This window comes from Gobio gobio (genome assembly GCF_949357685.1).
Source record: "Gobio gobio genome assembly, chromosome: 9".
NCBI lineage: Eukaryota > Metazoa > Chordata > Actinopteri > Cypriniformes > Gobionidae > Gobio > Gobio gobio.
Genome location: NC_137115.1, coordinates 28,733,733 through 28,754,610, shown reverse-complemented (window position 1 = coordinate 28,754,610; position 20,878 = coordinate 28,733,733). Strand labels below are relative to the sequence as shown.

Here is a 20,878-nt window from a genome sequence, read left to right as displayed (position 1 = left end):
TAAGAATCCAACTACTAACATGGCCAAGATCAAAGACCTGTCCAAAGACACTAGAGACAAAATTGTACACCTCCACAAGGCTGGAAAGGGCTACGGGGAAATTCCCAAGCAGCTTGGTGAAAAAAGGTCCACTGTTGGAGAAATCATTAGAAAATGGAAGAAGCTAAACATGACTGTCAATCTCCCTCGGACTGGGGCTCCATGCAAGATCTCACCTCGTGGGGTCTCAATGATCCTAAGAAAGGTGAGAAATCAGCCCAGAACTACACGGGAGGAGCTGGTCAATGACCTGAAAAGAGCTGGGACCACCATTTCCAAGGTTACTGTTGGTTATACACTAAGACGTCATGGTTTGAAATCATGCATGGCACGGAAGGTTCCACTGCTTAAAGGGTCACTTCAGTGGTTTAGCATTAGGCTTTGTATCAGTAGAAACCCGGTAGTATATTCAAATTATGGTACTTTCCCCCCTCATATCCCCCTGAGATGAGAGAATTATGCATTTTATTTCTGGAAAAATTCCTCCGATGACGCAAATATGGTAATTTTGCGTCATCTGAGGATTTTTTGGCCAGAGGCAAAGACTACAGTCACTAGATGGAGCTGTTCCGCATGTTATCAACCCACCCATAGGGGAGAAATCTCACTCACAGAAAGAAAGACACAGACGGCCGAACGGACATTCATAATAACGGAGCGCGGTGCAGAGTAAAGTGAGTGTTTCAACTTTTCAATGAATTCCTGTGATAATTTAGCTTCCATATGCGATCTGAAAATGTGCCAGACTGGCGCTTAACGTAACCTCAGCTCTTCGTGATGAAGGAAATCTGACACTGCTGCATCTGTGATGTGACTTTCGTTCGGCTCACTCACACTTTATTGAAAACACGCGTTCAGTTTTTATTCTCTAACTGAACGAAATGATTGTATTACTATGAAGATCAAAACGACGGTGTACGGAGTAGGGCAGCGAAGCAAGTGCATTCTGGGAGTTGTTGTCTTTCATCCACATGAGACAAAAATACATTTTCTGTCTTTTCTCTGTCTAGAAGGCACCAAATTCAAAATAATTTCACATTTCTACTACATAAATGACCCAGTTTAAATACAAAGTAGGGATGCACCGAATATTCGGCCACCGAAGATTTTCGGCCGAAAATGGCCCAAAAGTGCATTTTCGGTTTTCGGCCGAAAGACTTTTATCACCAAAACAACATGGCCGAAATGTTGTGATGACGCAAACAGAAACCGCGACCTGCACGTGCTTGTCTGAAGCAACATGTCTGCGGTGTGGACGTATTTCAGTATATCTGAGAAACACCCACGTCTGCTCCAGCGAGAGCTGGTGTTCAGTGCAGCTGTAGTGCAGCAGCTCATGTTCTTGATGAGAAGAGGACCAGACTTCACTGTGAAACCCAACGGTTTCCGAATGCAATCTTTAACAGTGGGCATGTTTTAAGCGCGGAACACACTTCAATCCGAGTTCCCACACCAACATCGATCAACATGCATCACGAAATTCAAACGATAAATGCCGTTTTGACTCTTTAATGTGGCATCACTGATCACATCACAGTTCAAGCGGCGGCGCTCGCGCGTGAACGCGATCGTCTGTGAGCGCGATCGATCATCTCTTCCTTAAGAATAAACATGAATGAACATCTAAGGTGTGTTGAGGATACATTACAACTTACTGTCACGTATCATATGTGGTGTAATCGCTCAATCAGTGTTTCAACGGCGAAAAGACGTCAATATAACTGCTGTAAACCAAACAAATGTCATGTAACTTTAGCATCACATTTACCTCAGGCAGTCATTCAGTGTCCACAGAATTGTATTCACTAAAGTAAATCAAATCTTTCACTAAATATATGACCTATATTAGCCGTTATATTCATTATATTCTACTTAACCTGTTAATGATATCTTGATTATTTCATGCATGTTAAATAAACCTGTCATGAAAATGACAGACACTGTGTATAAATGATTATATTTCAACAACGAATTGGATAAAAAACTATTTTATAATCAGATTTAGAAGTTATTGCAAAAACTGCCTTATGTAAAGTTTACATGTTTGCGTACTATGTTATTTGAGTGTTGATTATTAGACCTAATGCACCTGTTCTGAATGCACTTTCTTGTAGTAGTCCTACAGAGAAAAATTTAAAATGCACTAGACCTAAATGCACTTTGTTTTTATGAGAGAACATTTAATTTTAAAACCTTTCTGTAGGCCTGTACATTATTATTTAATGTACAAATGAGTGGGGTCAAGTTAAACATTTTAGTTTGAATTTTATTTTATACTGTGCATTGTTGCAATGTGCTAAATAAATATTGGCATAATTTGTAATTGATTTATTCTTTGAAACTTTAATATTAATTTATGCAATTGCAATGCCTTGATTTTAGTAAAGTTAGTACACAGTCATAGCCATAAATGCAATGGTACTAATAATTGGCATCATTTCTTTCGGTGTTTCGGTTTTCGGCCTTGGTTTCCTCTTTTTCGGTTTTCGGTTTCGGCCAAGAATTTTCATTTCGGTGCATCCCTAATACAAAGCTTAAAGGGTTAGTTCACCCAAAAATGAAAATTCTGTCATTAATTACTTACCCTCATGTCGTTCGACACCCGTAAGACCTCCGTTCATCTTCGGAACAGAAATTAAGATATTTTAGTTGAAATCTGATGGCTCTGAAAGGCCTCCATTGGCACAATTGCACTTTACACTCTCAAGACCCTTAAAAGGTCCTAAAGACGTCGTTACAAAGTCCATCTCACTACAGTGGTTCTAAAATAACTTTATGAATCGGCGAGAATAGTTTTTGTGCGAAAAAAACCCTTAAATAACGACTTACATAGTGATGACGATTTCAAAACAAGGCATCATGAAGCATTGAAGCGTTATGAATCAGCGAGTCGAATCAGCGGTTTGAATCGCCAAATTTCAGCAGTTTGGCAGTTTGGCAGTTTGACACGCGATCCGAATCATGATCATGGGTTTTTTTGCGCACAAAAACTATTCTCGCCGATTCATAAAGTTATTTTAGAACCACTGTAGTGAGATGGACTTTGTAACGACGTCTTTAGTACCTTTTAAGGGTCTTGAGAGTGTAAAGTGCCATTGTGCCAATGGAGGCCTTTCAGAGCCACCAGATTTCAACTAAAATATCTTCATTTCTGTTCCGAAGATGAACGGAGGTCTTACGGGTGTCGAACGACATGAGAGTAAGTAATTAATGACAGAAATTTCATTTTTGGGTGAACTAACCCTTTAATGCTAAATCACTGAAGTTACCCTTTACACCAGCACATGTCCAGGCCCGTCTTAAGTTTGCCAATGACCATTTGGATGATCCAGAGGAGTCATGGGAGAAAGTCATGTGGTCAGATGAGACCAAAATAGAACTTTTTGGTCATAATTCCACTAAACGTGTTTGGAGGAAGAAGAATGATGAGTACCATCCCAAGAACACCATCCCTACTGTGAAGCATGGGGGTGGTAGCATCATGCTTTGGGGGTGTTTTTCTGCACATGGGACAGGGCGACTGCAGTGTATTAAGGAGAGGATGACCGGGGCCATGTATTGCAAGATTTTGGGGAACAACCTCCTTCCCTCAGTTAGAGCATTGAAGATGGGTCGAGGCTGGGTCTTCCAACATGACAATGACCCGAAGCACACAGCCAGGATAACCAAGGAGTGGCTCTGTAAGAAGCATATCAAGGTTCTGGCATGGCCTAGCCAGTCTCCAGACCTAAACCCAATAGAGAATCTTTGGAGGGAGCTCAAACTCCGTGTTTCTCAGCGACAGGCCAGACACCTAACTGATCTAGAGAAGATCTGTGCGGAGGAGTGGGCCAAAATCCCTCCTGCAGTGTGTGCTAGTGATGTTACGTTCGTGAACGAATCGTTCTTTTTGAACGTCTTTTTTTCTTGTTGAATTCAGTGAACGAATACGCCTTTTACTGACCGAGATGCTTTTGAGTCTGACTCTGAACCAAAGACTGATCTCCTTCTCGACTTGTTCGTGAACGAACTGTATTTCGTTCGTGAACGAAATGAACCAGCTATTGAACGATACTGATAGCGAACATGTAGAGCTCGGCTTGTGTAGTTAGGCATATATGCAGCAAAGAAAGACATTTACACTTTACCATTTTAATGAAAACAGTGTAATAATGCAGGCTGATGGTTAGATTAGCCTACTTAAGGACTGATGTGTTTGTATTATTTATTTTCATTGTTGTTGTTGTTTTATAAAATTAATAAAAATTACTTCATTACGTTTGAGTCATGTCATGCAATTCTCCAAAAACTGTAAAACAAATAAAAAATGCGATATTATTGGAGGTAACGAACACGTCCATCACTGACCGAGTTGCTCGTTCGTGAACGAATCGAACAAACTGGTAGGCTACAGGTGTGTTCGACATCGGCTGCAGCTGGATGCAACTGATCAGCGAGAGCAGCCGCGTGCAGGCGGGGAGGAGCTGCAAACGGAGACGTAAAGTCGGACACTTTCTGCTTCCCGCAGTGACGCTTGCGCTGTGTTTGCATACTTCATCAGCTGAAGTGAAATAAATGCAATATTTTGCAATACACAGATGTTTCAGAGACATTATTGTCATATAATACTTCATGTACTGCTTAATACAGCGTGTGTTTGTACAAGAATAAAGTTCAACATATAAGCCTACACTATCAATGAAGTGGGGTCTACATTTTTTTATCAGTTTTATTTTGATAAACATGACAACATAACATCGCGACTACGTGAAAGGAGGTTTTACTGTTATAAAAAACAGATTTGTACGCATTAGTGGAGCTGAAGGTTTTAGAATAAACACGAAAGACACGTGATCGCTGTCATGCGGTGAATCTGGCCAATCGAGGAACAGCTGTGTCGTCATCAGAGTCCATGCAGCCTCGTGCAGCCACCCTGGAGAAACTGCACCGGCTGTGTTAGCCGGCTGCTCTTGAATCGCTCTCGCGCACTTTGTTGACATACGTCACTGTCACGTGGCGTCGGCGCTGCCTCAAGTTGGAAAAAATTTCTAACCGGCATGCACTGCTTCAAGTCAGCCGCCGATCGGTCTGTGCATCGCGGGGTGAAGTCGAACAAGCCTTACATCTGGTTCATGAACTAATTGAACCACCAACGATACTGAACAAACACGCCCATCACTGAACGAGAGAGAGAGAGATCTCGTTCGTGAACAAATTGAACGAACTGCTACATCTCGTTCGTGGAAATGGATGTCGGTCATTTAGCATGTGAATCAGTCAGTCTCGTTCAGCAATAAGCAGAGAGCAGATGGCTGCAAAGCGCAGTATTAGGCTACGCTTGTTTATAAATCCACGTTCGTTTACCATAATCCCAGATAAATGAATGTGTAAATGTCTGACCAAACAATTAAATGTTAATCATGCAAGAAAACCTTGTGCTTTGGTCATCTGAACCACTTATTTAGACTTATTTTATTTAATGAGTAGATTATGCACACATTTTAATAAAGCCAAATAATTTTTTTTGTAAGTAAATACGTTCGTTGACTTAAGAAATAACGCATAAGACACTCTTTTTGCCACCTGCTGGGATATTTATGTAATATAAAAAAATGGTCACTGAACGAATCAGTGAACGAATCTGAACAAATCATTTTGATGAACGAACTGAAAATGAACGAATCTCTTGAAAGAATCGAAATTTCCATCACTAGTGTGTGCAAACCTGGTGAAAAACTACAGGAAACGTTTGACCTCTGTAATTGCAAACAAAGGCTACTGTACCAAATATTAACATTGATTTTCTCAGGTGTTCAAATACTTATTTGCAGCTGTATCATACAAATAAATAGTTAAAAAATCATACATTGTGATTTCTGGATTTTTTTTTTAGATTATGTCTCTTACAGTGGACATCCACCTACAATGACAATTTCAGACCCCTCCATGATTTCTAAGTGGGAGAACTTGCAAAATAGCAGGGTGTTCAAATACTTATTTTCCTCACTGTATATATCGGGAATGGGTGGGTGCGGAATATAACCCCAGCGGGAGTGGGATTTAAAAAACAGTCCCGCGCAGACCTCTAGATCATATATCAGATATAGACCGGAGCGAGCGGGTTTAAGTTTTTTATTGACATATTTCATATACTCTAGTGCTCTAAACGTGAACCCGAAGCGTGTATGCGTACATATTTCATCACGTCTTCTTCAAATGAAATGTGCACTGATTTGGCTACACTGAACCATATGTCTGATCACGACCGAGATGACACGATGGATTATTCTGCTATACAAAAGACAATGAATGATGTAAGATAATAAATAAATTGACAATTCAAAGAAGAATGGGCAAAAAAGTAACTGCTTTATTCTTTCTGTGTTAAACTGATGTGTCATTTGTTCAGAGAGTGTTCTTAAATGTATTGCAAATATCCGCGTTTCTCCCTCGTTTTGGCAGTTTGTGGTTATATAGGATTTTTATAACAACAAGATTTTTAAAATGCTTAAGGTGCCCTCAACTCTGTTTTTTTCTCTCTCTGTGGTCATATTTTAATATTCATGTGCCTGTAATGAGTGTGTTGCAGGCCTGTGTTTTATTGGTTGTCTCTCCATAGCATCATTTGGGGCTTTGCAAACCTGTATTAACTCTAGTGTGGAATTTTTCTACAATATTCACCCGTCATGACAGTAAAATAGGGCATTCTAGTCAATCTTCCTCTCTCAATCAGTAGAAAATGTGGTTAACACCCGGTCATGCATAGGCGGAAAAAATACCGTCATATACCGTGAAACCGATATAATTTAGAAAAATTTTGGTCATACCGCCCAGCACTACTACAAAATCCAATATTTTGAATTTGGACTGCAGCACCCATTTCAACCGCTAACTGTCAATATTTCACCTTTCATTTTAAAGGTATAGTTCACCCAAAAATGAAAATAACCCCATGATTTACCCTCGAGGCATCCTAGGTGTATGAGTTTCTTCTTTCAGATGAATACAATCAGAGTTACATTTAAAAATGTACTGGCTAATCCAAGCTTTATAATGGCAGTGAATGGCAGCCCAAAATTTGAAGCATCCATCCATTATAAAAGTAATCCATTTGGTTCCCCCCGTTGTTGTTTATTTGATGGTTTGAATGCGCACACGAAGCCTAAAATATAAAGTGCAAGCCGGTCCATTTCGCAGCACACACACATAAGCCGCCTTGAAGTTGGAAACCCTCTTGCGCGGATTATTGAGCATTTAATAGCTCTATTATCAAACACATCCCGCTGTTTAGCAACAGTAGAGAATGCAGTTTACAACAATCACTGATTCTGACGTTAAGTTTAGGTTTAGGGAGAAATGACTGCGCAAGGCTGTGAAGGGAAGGATGCTCGACAGAACACGGCTATAGGAATAGTTTTACCTCATATCATCTTTTTATAATCCTTGGAAGCCGAAATCGAAAATTTAATTAGATTAATATCACAGCACATCCCTAAAGTTTAAGCAGAATAAACTTTTGTGTAGTTCTCTTGGCCATCCTCACTCATTAAGCTGACTGTGGTGTTGTGTTCACTGTAGCTCGCTCGCTTTCTCTCTTCTGGATTGTGAATAGCAAAAATGCATCACGGACAAATGGTTTAATATAATCTCATATAGAAACGGCTGGCAAAGATAGAATTTGCTAGATATAACGTCTATCAATTATAAATAATAAGTGTATTTTCTTAATTTCTCCAGTACTGACAGCAGGCAATTTACTGGTGATGTAAAATTCAGTCGCACACTCTCAAATTTTAGTCGCAAAATTTAGTCTGGAGCCCTGAAAAGTTCATTCTATAAAGCCGGGAAATGGCCATCAGTGTCTGTCAGTTGTGATAGTGTAGGGGTAAGGTGCGTGGCACTAAGTTTTGTATGCAATCTGACCTGCGGTTCGAATCCGCCTTTTGCTAAACTCTGTCTATTTGAAACCTTTATCATATAGTATTATTTATTTCGGTGATTGATGTCTGTAATCAGTATCGGGCGATACTGCTTTCAGTGATTGGTAATCAGTAATCGGCCCCAAAAATCCTGATCGGAGCACCCTTAATCAATATAATACCAATTATTTTCTACCATGTTTTTTTCTTTAATTCGTAAAGTCAGTCTTAATGATAATTCCACTGCTAATTATGGCATTACAGTGGCATTCATGCATTTAAACACAAGCATTCTAACTGACAACATTTTCCACTCACTTGTCTCCGACTCTCTAAAAGTATACTGGCTACTCGAAGAGCTTCCGAGATAGAACTCGTCACTTCCTGCTTCCTTTGCCTCCTTGACAACAGGCGCCTTCCATGCATCAATCTCTGCCTCACAAGAGTCTGGCAGGGTTATGATGTCAGAGTTCTCACTGGAGGAGCAAAGAATCACATGTTCTTCCCCACCCACATCATCTCCCGCCTGCAAGAAAACATAAAAGCCCCTTCTTTAAGCTGTCTTATTGAAGAATTCCTCTCTGCAGAACAAGAACACATTTTTGGAATAAATCGCACCTCTTGGGCAGGTGCCGCCTCTGTTGTCGTCTCCTCTCTCAGTGTGAGATCTAGAGGAGTCTCTCCCAAACTCTCCTCACCATGCTCGTCTGAAAACACGTTCAAATATTTCAAACTTGTTTGACCACTCCTGGTTTAGAATGTGTTAGTAAGAACTGCATTCATTACATTCATCCTTTTGCTTTTGAGTTCTGACACACATGGTTCTGACACACACCAGCCAATAATACTACATTCTACAATGAGCTGTAATCAAAAAGAAACATAAAAGTCATGCCACAAAACCTGTAAAACATGTGAGCACAGTCTGTTTTAGCACTTCACACACACACACACACACACACACACATTCGAGCTTGCGTGTTTAGCATATATGCGCAGGTTTGTAACGAATCACTCGAAAGTCATGTTTACTTTTTCTGCCATCACATTCATTTTTCATTTTGAATGACACAAAGGGTGACATCCTTACCATCAGGTATGTCCCGAGCATGGCTAATGGCTCTATCCTCACACTCTCCAGAGTTATCCGTCCCCAGCGTCTCAATGTCTGAACCCTGTAACACACACATTAAACACACATCACTATACGTTAAAAGTACAAAATTGTTGCTTATTAAACAAAATAAAAAGCAGCTGTATTGGTTTCTAAAAGGGGCAATTAAAAGACAGCAGCAGCAATATTAGTAAAATACACAACTGAAAAACACAATATTTGTATTATTTTGTATTATATTTTTAAATTACATAATGTATTTATAACACACACAACACACACACACACATATATATATCAAAAAAGTATATATATCTGAATGTGTTCTTGAGAGGCTTTATTCAATTTTCCAAGTAGAGGTTCATAAAAGGATAACTCCCCAAAATAATTTATACTCAGATTTGAGGTAAACCTTATGGGTAACGAACCAAGCAATAAAACATTAATCACCTCATTACTAATGACCGTCCATCCACAGGACGACTCTGTGTCACTGGAGCTTTCGGACATCTCTCAACCAGCTAGAAGACAAACGTAAACACACAAATTATGCTGTTGTCCTCTGTATTGACGTCTACCTGAACGCTCATATATAAATGTCAGGTTGACCCCGTCACTGGTAAATGATTATTCTGCATTTGCAGAAGCCATGCACATAGAGATCTCCATAAACAAGAATTACATAATAAATAAACAAATTAAATAAAATCACACATTTTTAACTGTAGATCTGACAGTAAACTGAAATCTGATGCATTCTGGTTGAACTTCATGCAAAATACTTTTGAACCCATGAGGCACTGCATTTTCAAGACTAGTAGAAATGCTAGAAATAATGAAAACTCTGTAACAACATGCAGGTAATGTGAGAATTCATTTTGGGTTGAACTATGTCTTTATAAACCACAGATCTGAGTAAATAGCATCTGGTCGTTTCACTGGTTTGTTTTTTCAGAAAGAGCCAACAAAAATAGCACACTCTGGTTTGTTAACCATCCAAAAAGCAGAAGAATGGAGCCATTGCATAGCCTATATAACATCATCCAAACAAAATTACTAAACATGGTGTGCAAAAGCATCTGATCCATGATATTTAGGTGTTTTTTGTATTATAGATCAGGGGTTTTCATATATTGCCACAAGGGAGTATAAAAGGGTTGCACATTCAGAGAAAAACAGTGTAAAAAAATTACAAATTAAATAATAAAATATAAGATTACATTAACTATAACCCTAGCCAAATTTTTATAATATTTAAAATATTGAAATACATTCTTATTTATTTATATAAAAACAAATGATTTGCTAAAAAGTGTGATTTCAATAAATCTACAGTACTACGGTGAGTGGAAAAATAACAATGTAACGTAATAGAAAATATATAGCTTTCTAATAATATTTACACATTAGAATATACATTTTTCACAATATTAATGGGGTCTTTATACAAGAACATGTATGTGACCCTGGACCACAAAACCAGTTATAAGTCCCACCGGTATATTTGTGAAAATAGCCAACAATACATTGTATGGGTTAAAATTACAGATTTTTCTTTTATGCCAAAACTCATTTGGATATTAAAGGAGCTGTATGTAGGACTGTGGCCACAACTGGTACTGCAATCACTTTCAAATTACTGTAGAGCGGTGTATCCCCTCTCCCCCTCCCCTGACTCGAGGTTGCCAGATAGGCTGCAGGATCCAGCAGGAAGGTAGGCTGCTAACGTTACACGGAGCTTTCAATGGCAAGTGACGAGTCGTACACAGTAAGATTTTTTTCTTTCTGTTAATTATGTTTATGCTTCAAGAGCGATGTTTTGTGAAGTAATTATGAATCGCAAAAAGGTACTAATGGCGATTAGCCAAATATAATCGTAAATATGAACGCTCGTATGTGACAGTACATTCCCACATGAAAAAATACTATAGTAAAATTACAGCAAAGCTAAATAACATTAGCAATGGTCATACAGGTCCACTTGCAGCATGTTTTGTCCACTATATATGCGAAGAACGAATGAGGAATCATTTTTACTGAGGTAACGTTAGGCTACTGTCTCAAATACGTTTACACATTGCCATAAAAGGCGTGCTAATGTTGATTTCCTCAGCGTCCCAGCATAATGACAGAGAAACGGGCTCTGATAATGCATTACTAATGTTAGCAATGACGACTCGCCGTTTTTATTTACCAAACAATTCCTTAACGTTACCTTTTCAATTCAATGACCCACCTCCTCCATCTGCGCTAACCTAACGTTACTTTGCACGAACATGCATATCTTTGTTCGACTGTCATAAATATTTGAAATGTCCATTTACATTAAGTACAAGTTAGCCAAACATAGATGAACCTTACCTGTCCAGGAGAAAATTAGCAACGTTGGCATCAGTCTTCAAATTATTCTCCGTTTTCAGCCATCTCTATCTTTCAAAGGCATCTCAAATCCTTGTTTTATTTCGGACACTGTCACGCCGTTTTTCTGATTCATAACGAGGTCGTTTAGGTTTCGTAAAGTTAGACATTGTTTATCCAAAAAGTTTGTAGCTGCAGCTGTGGTAACTAGAGCAGAGCTGGCAACCCGAATGCAGAAACACTACTGACTTCGTGATTGGTAGACAGGTGGAGGGTGGCGCTTCAGGCATGACACAACATGTCAACATCAACATCAGTTGAGGGCTGCAACTTCACTTTTAAAATGACAATATCTTGGCCGGACAACCGTTGTCAGTGATATAAATATTTGAAATTAACATGATTTCTTAATGTCTAGTGACATATCAGGGCCATTTTATGATTAATTGAAATACATTTCTTACATACAGTTCCTTTAAGTAAAGATCATGTTCCATGAATATATTTTGTAAATGTCCTACCATAAATATATTTTAAAAAAAATATTAGTAGTAGTAATATGCATGGCTAAGGACTTCATTTGGACAAATCTAAAAAAAATGTTTTGCACCCTCAGATTCCAGATTCTCATCTATCCTATTTAAGTTTATTTATTAATCTTTCAAATTATGTATGATGATGTATAAATATCAAAAATTGTACCCTTATTGACTTGTTTTGTGGTCCAGGGTCACATAAAAGCTGGTTTTTAAGTTCTAGGAAAGTTCCCTCACACGAGCATAATCATACTTGGGGAACCCACTTACCCTAGATTGACAGGAAGTAAATGGGTGGTGTATGATGCAGAGAACTGTTCTTTGGCTGTGAAGTAGTATGACATTATGGTTAAACCCGTAAATTACACAAATAGATAAGTAGATTAACATGACAACGGTGAGCCGTCTTTTTTCAGAACAATTCAGGCAAATAAAACCGCTAAAATTAGACTTATAATATATTTGAATCCAAACAACGCCCAAAACTCAACATCTGATTCCCTACGTGAATTGAACAGCTGTAGTTTAGAGATGAGCAGATAAAATGACAAACACCGACTCAAAAATACAAAATATGAATGCGCTTTAATCTGTCAGTCCTGCTATAGTTTCATGGTGACTTTAATCTGCATTAGGTGTCTTATTAGCTGTCCTTACCGGTTTTAAAGGTAAATTGCAGCGGGAGAAGGGAAGAAGGCAAATGTCCTCTGTGCAAATCTACAATTAAACGTCACGCCTCTCCAACTGAGCCAAAGCATCAACATCATAACATTCGAGCAACAACACGGTGGTGGCTGCCGAGAGGAAGCATGGGAGTTGTAGTTTTACATGTAACCATCCCCTCAGTGGTGTTGAACATTCTTGAACTCTAAAAACAACATTTCCCATGACTCCCTCTAGCGACAGGGCTAACGTATCCTGTGAGTGATTTTTTTAAGCGTATCTGTTTGCGTGGTCGCTAGTTAGCTTAATCTGACTAACAGTGATTCCTTAGTTTAAATTTAATTTCAGAACAAATCTAGTTTTAGGATGACATGTTAGTTTTTACTCCTTTTTATTTATGCGCACGCGCAGTTGAAGTAACCGGTCATTGCCATAGAAACGTAACTAAAACGCAGTCATCCACTCTCTCTCTCTGCAAAATAATATGAAGGTATTTTTGGAGCAAAACTGAGCACCTGTACAATGGAACTTGTATTTGTAGTGAATAGCCACACGTGTGTATCTATCGATACATTTGAAGCCACAGAGAAAACTAGGTTTAGGTGTTGCAAACGTGTAGATTTTTTTCTCTCTCCAACAAACACTACACAACAGTTAGACCTTAATTCTTTATTCTTCACTGCAAGTGCACAAATCCTATTCTACGAATCACAAATTAACAAACGCATACACACATTTTTGCTAGTTGCTGCAGTGAAAATAGTGCATATTTGAGTGTGTCACAATATTTTTTTGCTCATCCACAAATTAGTATGTGAATCCATGCAATGAGATTTGTTATATGCTGCGTTCCAGACGCGGTTGGATGTGGGAATATCCCAAATTGAATGTCCCACTTCAGACCTCAGTGAGTTCCTATGGAATTCCAAAGCTGACAAAATAATAAATAAATACATACATAAATATACAAAGAAATGTAAAATAAAAACTAAAATAAACAAGTATTTACTTTTATTTCCTTATTTATGTATAATTGTATTTTTCCACATTAATTTATTTCTACATTGAATTATTTCTACATGTGTTTATGTAGGCTATGGGCCCTATTTTAACGATCTGAAACGCAAGTGTCAAAACGCGAAGCGCAAGTAACTTTGTGGGCGGGTCTCGGCGCTGTTGCTATTTTCCCGGCGGGATAAATGGCTCTTGCGCCCGGCGCAAATCTAAAATGGGTTGGTCTGAAGTAGCTTCATTATTCATAGGTGTGGTTTGGGCGTAACGTGAATAAACCAATCAGAGCGTCATCCAACATTCCCTGTAAAAGCAGGTGCGCAAGTTCCATTATGGATTGCTATTATTATGGCGTATTTACCAGGCGCACGCCAGGAGCGGTTCACAGCCGAGGAGACTGATGTTCTTGTAAGAGCAGTGAAAGACAGAGAAGTGAAGTTGTATGGGGATGGGAGAAACCCACCCAAAATAGCGTCGGTTAAACAGGCGTGGGAGGAAATAGCCACAATTGTTTCATCAGCTGGCATCCCCAGGACGTCGCACCAGTGCCGCAAGCGCTACAATGACATCAGAAGACGGGGAAAGTCCAAGCTTGCCAGCATCAGTCGGGCACGCCGTGTAACGGGAGGTGGATCTGCCTCTACTCAGGACCTGACGCCAGCAGAGGACATCGCTGCGTCCACCCTTACCGATTTTTTTTCCTGGTTCTTGACGGACAAACCAATTTTTTAGATGTCCTTATATACATATATGTCTTGCCAGAAGTTGCCACTATTGGGCAAACAGGTCTCCTTAATTATTAGACTACAATTAGCCTGAATAATTTGTAAGCTAGATTTATGCCTATTTTTTTACATCTTCGTGGCACACCACAATGATTTCCGTCATCTCATGTGTTAATATTTTTTAGTGTAACAATTTATGATTTGCAAAAATAACTGTTGCATCTGTGTAGATTACATGAGCAAAGTGTATGCGCGTTGTGCACGCTATACATTATGGTCAAGCATGCGGCCTTAAAACGCGCAACGCGCCACTGACTTTAGACTAGGTTTTTTCTGGTCAGTGGCGCAATTGTTTAATGGAACAGCAAAATAGCACCAGGGATTGTTTGCGCCGGAACACGCCTCCTTTTTTGCGCTGAACCGCCCAGGTAGCGCAAGTTCATTCACTAGTTTAGCGACGTGCTTCTGTGGAGGGAAAAGCGCGCTTTGCGCGGGTGCAAAATAGGAATGACACATGCGTCGGTGTACAAAGTCAATTGCGCTGGGTGCAAGATAGGGCCCTATATTTGTATTTATGTCTACATTTATTTATTTCCACATTTATTTATTTATACATTTATTCATTTCTACATTTCTTTGTCCATATGGTAATGAGGGGGCGTGCTTTACCTCAGACATAGCAGTCGAGCTCAGAGTGGCAATGCTGAAGATTTGAGGCCACAGTGACACCCTGTGATGTGACCAAATGAAACGCAAGCTTTTGCAAGTCACACAGGGAATGAATGACTTAGAGATGGGCAATATGGCCAAAGTCTTATATCATGTTTGAATTAATTTAATATCACCCTAATTGTATATTAGTAGACCATACATAATCTTTATCCTGGACATGGCCATAAAACATCGTCCAGTCGGGATTTCTAAAATGTCTTGTGGCATACATGAACAGAAACCACATCTTCAACAGATCTGCTCGACATTAAGCCTGTTCACATGCTTGTCCGGATTTTGTGTGTGTGTGTGTGTTGTAAATATTCAAACGCTGTGTGTGTGTTGTAAATCATTCAAACGCTGAATCATTCAGTAACACGCTGTTGCTGTGATATGCGTTATGGTTCTCCTGTGATCTTTGTTTGGAACTACAGGTGCTGGTCATATAATTAGAATATCATCAAAAAGTTGATTTATTTCACTAATTCCATTCAAAAATTGAAACTTGTATATTATATTCATTCATTACACACAGACTGATATATTTTAAATGTTTATTTCTTTTAATTTTGATGATTATAACAAACAACTAAGGAAAATCCCAAATTCAGTATCTCATAAAATTAGAATATTACTTAAGACCAATACAAAGAAAGGATTTTTAGAAATCTTGGCCAACTGAAAAGTATGAACATGAAAAGTATGAGCATGTACAGCACTCAATACTTAGTTGGGGCTCCTTTTGCCTGAATTACTGCAGCAATGCGGCGTGGCATGGAGTCGATCAGTCTGTGGCACTGCTCAGGTGTTATGAGAGCCCAGGTTGCTCTGATAGTGGCCTTCAGCTCTTCTGCACTGATGGGTCTGGCATATCGCATCTTCCTCTTCACAATACCCCATAGATTTTATATGGAGTTAAGGTCAGGCGAGTTTGCTGGCCAATTAAGAACAGGGATACCATGGTCCTTAAACCAGGTACTGGTTGCTTTGGCACTGTGTGCAGGTGCCAAGTCCTGTTGGAAAATGAAATCTGCATCTCCATAAAGTTGGTCAGCAGCAGGAAGCATGAAGTGCTCTAAAACTTGCTGGTATACGGCTGCGTTGACCTTGGACCTCAGAAAACACAGTGGACCAACACCAGCAGATGACATGGCACCCCAAACCATCACTGACAGTGGAAACTTTACACTGGACCTCAAGCAATGTGGATTATGTGCCTCTCCTCTCTTCCTCCAGACTCTGGGACCCTGATTTCCAAAGGAAATGCAAAATTTACTTTCATCAGAAAACATAACTTTGGACCACTTTTTTTCCTTTTTGTCTTTAAAGGTCCTGTTCTTCGTGATCCAATTAGCGAGATATTTTATTTAACAGAAGTTCCCTTTCAAAGCCTACAGCGAACGGCCGGTCTGGACTACATCCTGGTGCATCCTGCTTTAATTACGTCAGTAGAACAGTTTGTCGACTAACCTCCGCCCACAAGAATACGCGAAAAAGGGGGCGTGGTCTTGTTGCTCCCTCGTGGAGAAGAGGAAGTGTTGCGTTCGGTTCGGTTCGGTTGCGTTTGTCGCCATGTCGTTCAGACGCTGTTATTTTCATCCCGGAGTCAAATCACCTTTGTTTGGCCTTCAGGGGCTGTAGTTTGAGCGCGTTCATCTCCCCGTTATGGTAAGATGCGTGACCTTTCCGGTGCTGCTGCTGTCGAATCACAACACGGGAACCGCTGGCACAATCAGAACTCGTTACGTATTTCTGAAGGAGGGACTTCATAGAACGAGGAAATTCTCAGGCCGTTTTGAGGACAGTGAAAACAGCGGTATACAGATAAGTAAATTGTGTGAAAAATACTGTGTTTTTTTACACATGAAACATGAACACATGTTATATTGCACACTGTAAACACAGTCAAAGCTTCAAAAAAACACGAAAAACGTGACCTTTAACACATTCTAATTATATGACCAGCACCTGTATTTTCGCTGCTGAAATCGATCAAAAACAGTCAATATTGCATTTAAAATGTAAGTGACTTAATGTTAATTGATTGTTTATGGAACTGTCATATGACATCGGTGTCATTTTCAGTCGTGATGGTATTCAGGAAAACAGCCCTCTTGGTTGGGTGATGTTGCTTAACTTTATCTTATGTTATAAATATAAAAAACTCCACAATTTGTAATTTTAACCGTGTATGTTAACTGAGTTTCTCTGTGTGAGAGGAGCATTTGTTTTCGATTTCTCTTCGAGAGGCTGCGCCAGCGTCAACAGCACAACATTGTTACCATCAGTTCATTATACATTACATTAGGCTGTATATTATTATCCACTATCGATCGCCACTGACACTAAATTAATACAGAATCATTCTTGCATTTTGGTGATTCCCTAGTTGTTTTTTATTATGGACGTTTTAATCAGGATACTTGTCCAGTCGGTCAAGTAAAATTCTTTCACCTTGCCACTTCAAAAAATCCACTTGTCCCACAAACATTGTTCTTTAACTTGTAAGAATACACATTTAAGTGCTGTCAAGTTATTAACGAAATCAATATAAGTAATAATAACTCTTATATTGGTTGACTTCCGGGGTGTACGCTGGCGCTACTTGCTGCTGCTGCTCCTGGAAAATTTTACTTTTAGTAGTTGTTTTATTGCTGGTTTAAGCTGTTTTATAGCCATCATCTATCTGTGATCTGCCGGTTATTGACCTCTGATTTTTCACTCGAGGCGCCTTTGGCGCAGGAAGCAACAATGAAGATCATCGGGCTGCTTGTATGGATTAACTACGTCTGGGTCATCCTCTCTGCAATATATCACCCTGTGGTGTCGATCCTTCAATATTCTGCGGCGGAACTTCTTCAGCTCCGCTCCCGTCTTTTTGAACTCCCGTCAGCTTTACATTTTCATCCAGATGTTGCGTATCAACCATGTCGAAAATACACTCACCGTGGGTCTCAACGAAGCTACACCATCGATGACTCGTGCTCAATACCAGAGCTGCCAACTCTCACGCATTGGCCGTGAGACACACGCATTTGATTGGTTTCACACACTCACACGCCACACCCCCGATTTCTCACGCTGAAGTGCCAACCCGGTCTATCAAATGCCTGAAAAATGAGTTTATCTATATATCTATATCTACATGTTGAGCCGATCATGCTTTCGGTGAGGGGGTTCAAGATAAATGGGCAAATAAATACGGTGTTGCGCGATCTAAAGCTACATTCTGTTTTGGGTTCTGACGAGAACGAGCCTGTAATGAGCGAAGCGTTTCCCGAAAGCGTCGTTCGCTAACTATGGTCACAAGTTCCGTCATTATAAGCATAGTTAAATGAGTCGTGTTTCCCGAAACCATAGTTCCAACGAACGTTCGCAAACAGCATCGCAAAGTTGATTTGCATACATTTTGTTCTTGCACTGATGTTAAATTTGTAGCCATTTTGCACTTGGGCAGCCAGTTTGAGATATAGGCTATATTTGAGTATTGTGTGTAATGATTCTGACAGTTTTTTGGGGAAAAGTGTCCCAATAACCCTGAATGCCTATACTCTTTGAAATCATAATTACATTGCATTAAGAAGCTTGAAACAACAAAAATTTTAACATTCTTCATGAACAATTATTCAGTTATTTGTAACAATCTAATTGTAAAAAAGAAGAAAAAGAAACATGGTTTCAATGTGGCCAGCTACTTTTTGATAGTAACTTTTAGTGTAGCTATTTTCAAAAGGGTAGCTTGAATATAACTTAACTACTCAAAGTAGTTTTTACTACAACACTGTTTTTTTAGATCAGCCACAGCAAAAAAGAACCACACAACAGACAGAAGAGCAACAGACAGGACAGACAGTTATTTTCCTTTTTCTTCCCTGTAAAAGTATGCTGTATGTTGATGTATAATCAATTTGTTCTATTTAGACAAAACGTTTCGGTTACTAACGTAACCTCGGTTCCCTAAGATGAGGGAACGAGTATTGCGTTTTGCTAAAACGCTTATGGGGAATTCCTTTCCTCGAGATATTGAAGCAAATTTTTATCCAAAAATACCATGTACACGCAGTGCAGCTGCACAACTCTCAGCAGGAAGCAGCTGCATGCTGATTGGCTGTGCCGCTGCAACTGCAGCAACCTATGGCGAGACCGTGGGGCGGGACGGACCAATCAGGTCCTTCTAATCTCCCGCCACAAGGGGCAACAGAATTTGCATAGCCAAGGGTATATAAGACCCTGTCTCGCAAGGTTAGTCAGGTTAATCGACTGAAGCGACTCCTGAGCAAGTAAGCAAGCACGGCAAGCAAAACGCAATACTCGTTCCCTCATCTTAGGGAACTGAGGTTACGTTAGTAACCGAAACGTTCCTTTACGAGAGTACCCTCGTATTGCGTTTTGCTAAAACGCTTATGGGGGACCAATGCAAAACGCCGTGCTTGCTTAACGGCTCTAAAGCCGACGACACCAAACCCAGGCCAACCTAGGTGGGCCCGTAATATGATATCAAGAAGTCCCAAAATGAGCCAGACCTGAGTCAAGCTCTTAATGAGAATGAACACGATACACGTGTAATAATATAATGTATAGACCGGACATAGTCGGGCCAGGAATAATAAATGGCCAGATAATTCGAGCCGTATAAGGAATGTGCTATGACTTATACAATATTTAACCCAGACCGGACTTACGAGCCTTAAGGGGTTAAAACTGTACACAGCAAGAAGCCCAGCCTATAAGGCCGGGACATCTAAATTATAAATCTGATAAAAGTGAACGGGGAGGCCCAGCCTGCCGTCACACAGATATCATTCAGAGAATGCCAGTAGACCAAGCCCACGAAGAGGCCATGCCTCTAGTAGAATGGGCTTTAATGCCTAAAGGGCAGCTGAGATCTTTTAGACTCATAAGCCAGCGAGATAGCATCTACTATCCATCGTGACAAGGTCTGCTTTGTAACCGCGCACCCTCGGGTGCGGCCGCCAAAGCATACAAAGAGCTGTTCAGTTGCCTAAGCAGCGGAACGCTCTATGTATATTCTCAGCGCTCTGACAGGACAGAGAAAATTAGCATCTTCTTCATCTAACGGTGATGAAAGTGCTGAGAGTGAAATGACCTGTGCTCTGAACGGAGTTGAAAGCACTTAGGTACATATCCATGTCTTGGTTTGAGGATGACTTGAAGTCGTTTGGCCCAATTCCAGACATGAAGGCGCTCACAGAGAGCGCGTGCAGATCACCCACTCGCTTAACTGACGCGATCGCCAGCAGAAAAGCGGTCTTTAGTGACAGGAGCTTTAAGCTCACTGAATGCAGAGGCTCAATTGCAGAGCTCTTCATAGCATCCAGGACCATGGACAGGTCCCATATAGGGACTGAAGGGGGGCGAGGTGGGTGAAGCCTTCTAGCCCCTTTGAGGAAGCGAACAATGTTAGTCCGTTCACTTGAATGTGATACGCTGCTACAGCAGCCACATAATTTTGAGCGTGGAGGGGGAACGACCTGCGTCCAGAAGCTCTTGTAAAAATGTAAGCACTTCTGACACTTCACAATCATGTGGGGTCAGACTTCGCGCTTTACACCAGTCAGAAGACTGACTATTTGTCTGAATAGAGCCGCCTGGTCGCGGGGGCTCTAGCTTCAGTAATAGTATTCAATAATTTTCAGAGAGGTTCTCATGTACCCATTGATGGGCCAGACATGAAGCTGAAGGGTCAAGGGTCAAGCCAAACATCACTTGTCTCTTCATCAGACACATATCCTTCAAGAATGATTTTATGTTCAATATTAAAAATAAGAATGAATGATACTCAAGTTATAACCATTTCCTACA

At 40.1% G+C, this 20,878-nt stretch overlaps 1 protein-coding gene across 11 annotated transcripts in view; it reads right to left on the bottom strand.

Moving 5' to 3' along the window:
* The window catches only part of ccpg1 (cell cycle progression 1), a 49,629-nt gene extending 36,906 nt beyond the window's left edge, over positions 1–12,723 (bottom strand). For 4 of the 11 annotated variants that reach the window (XM_079824929.1, XM_079824931.1, XM_079824934.1 and 1 more), the window contains exons 1-5: positions 12,603–12,719; positions 9,502–9,572; positions 9,028–9,112; positions 8,556–8,644; positions 8,256–8,463 (exon numbers count right to left, since the gene is read on the bottom strand). In XM_079824929.1, coding sequence (XP_079681055.1) covers positions 8,256–8,463; positions 8,556–8,644; positions 9,028–9,112; positions 9,502–9,561 — 442 coding nt within the window. In that variant the 5' untranslated portion in view covers positions 9,562–9,572; positions 12,603–12,719. Of the gene's footprint in view, positions 1–8,255; positions 8,464–8,555; positions 8,645–9,027; positions 9,113–9,501; positions 9,573–11,412; positions 12,271–12,602 lie in introns of all 11 variants that reach the window. The other 7 variants (XM_079824935.1, XM_079824933.1, XM_079824927.1 and 4 more) reach the window with 7 other exon arrangements.
* Positions 12,724–20,878: the final 8,155 nt, after the last annotated feature.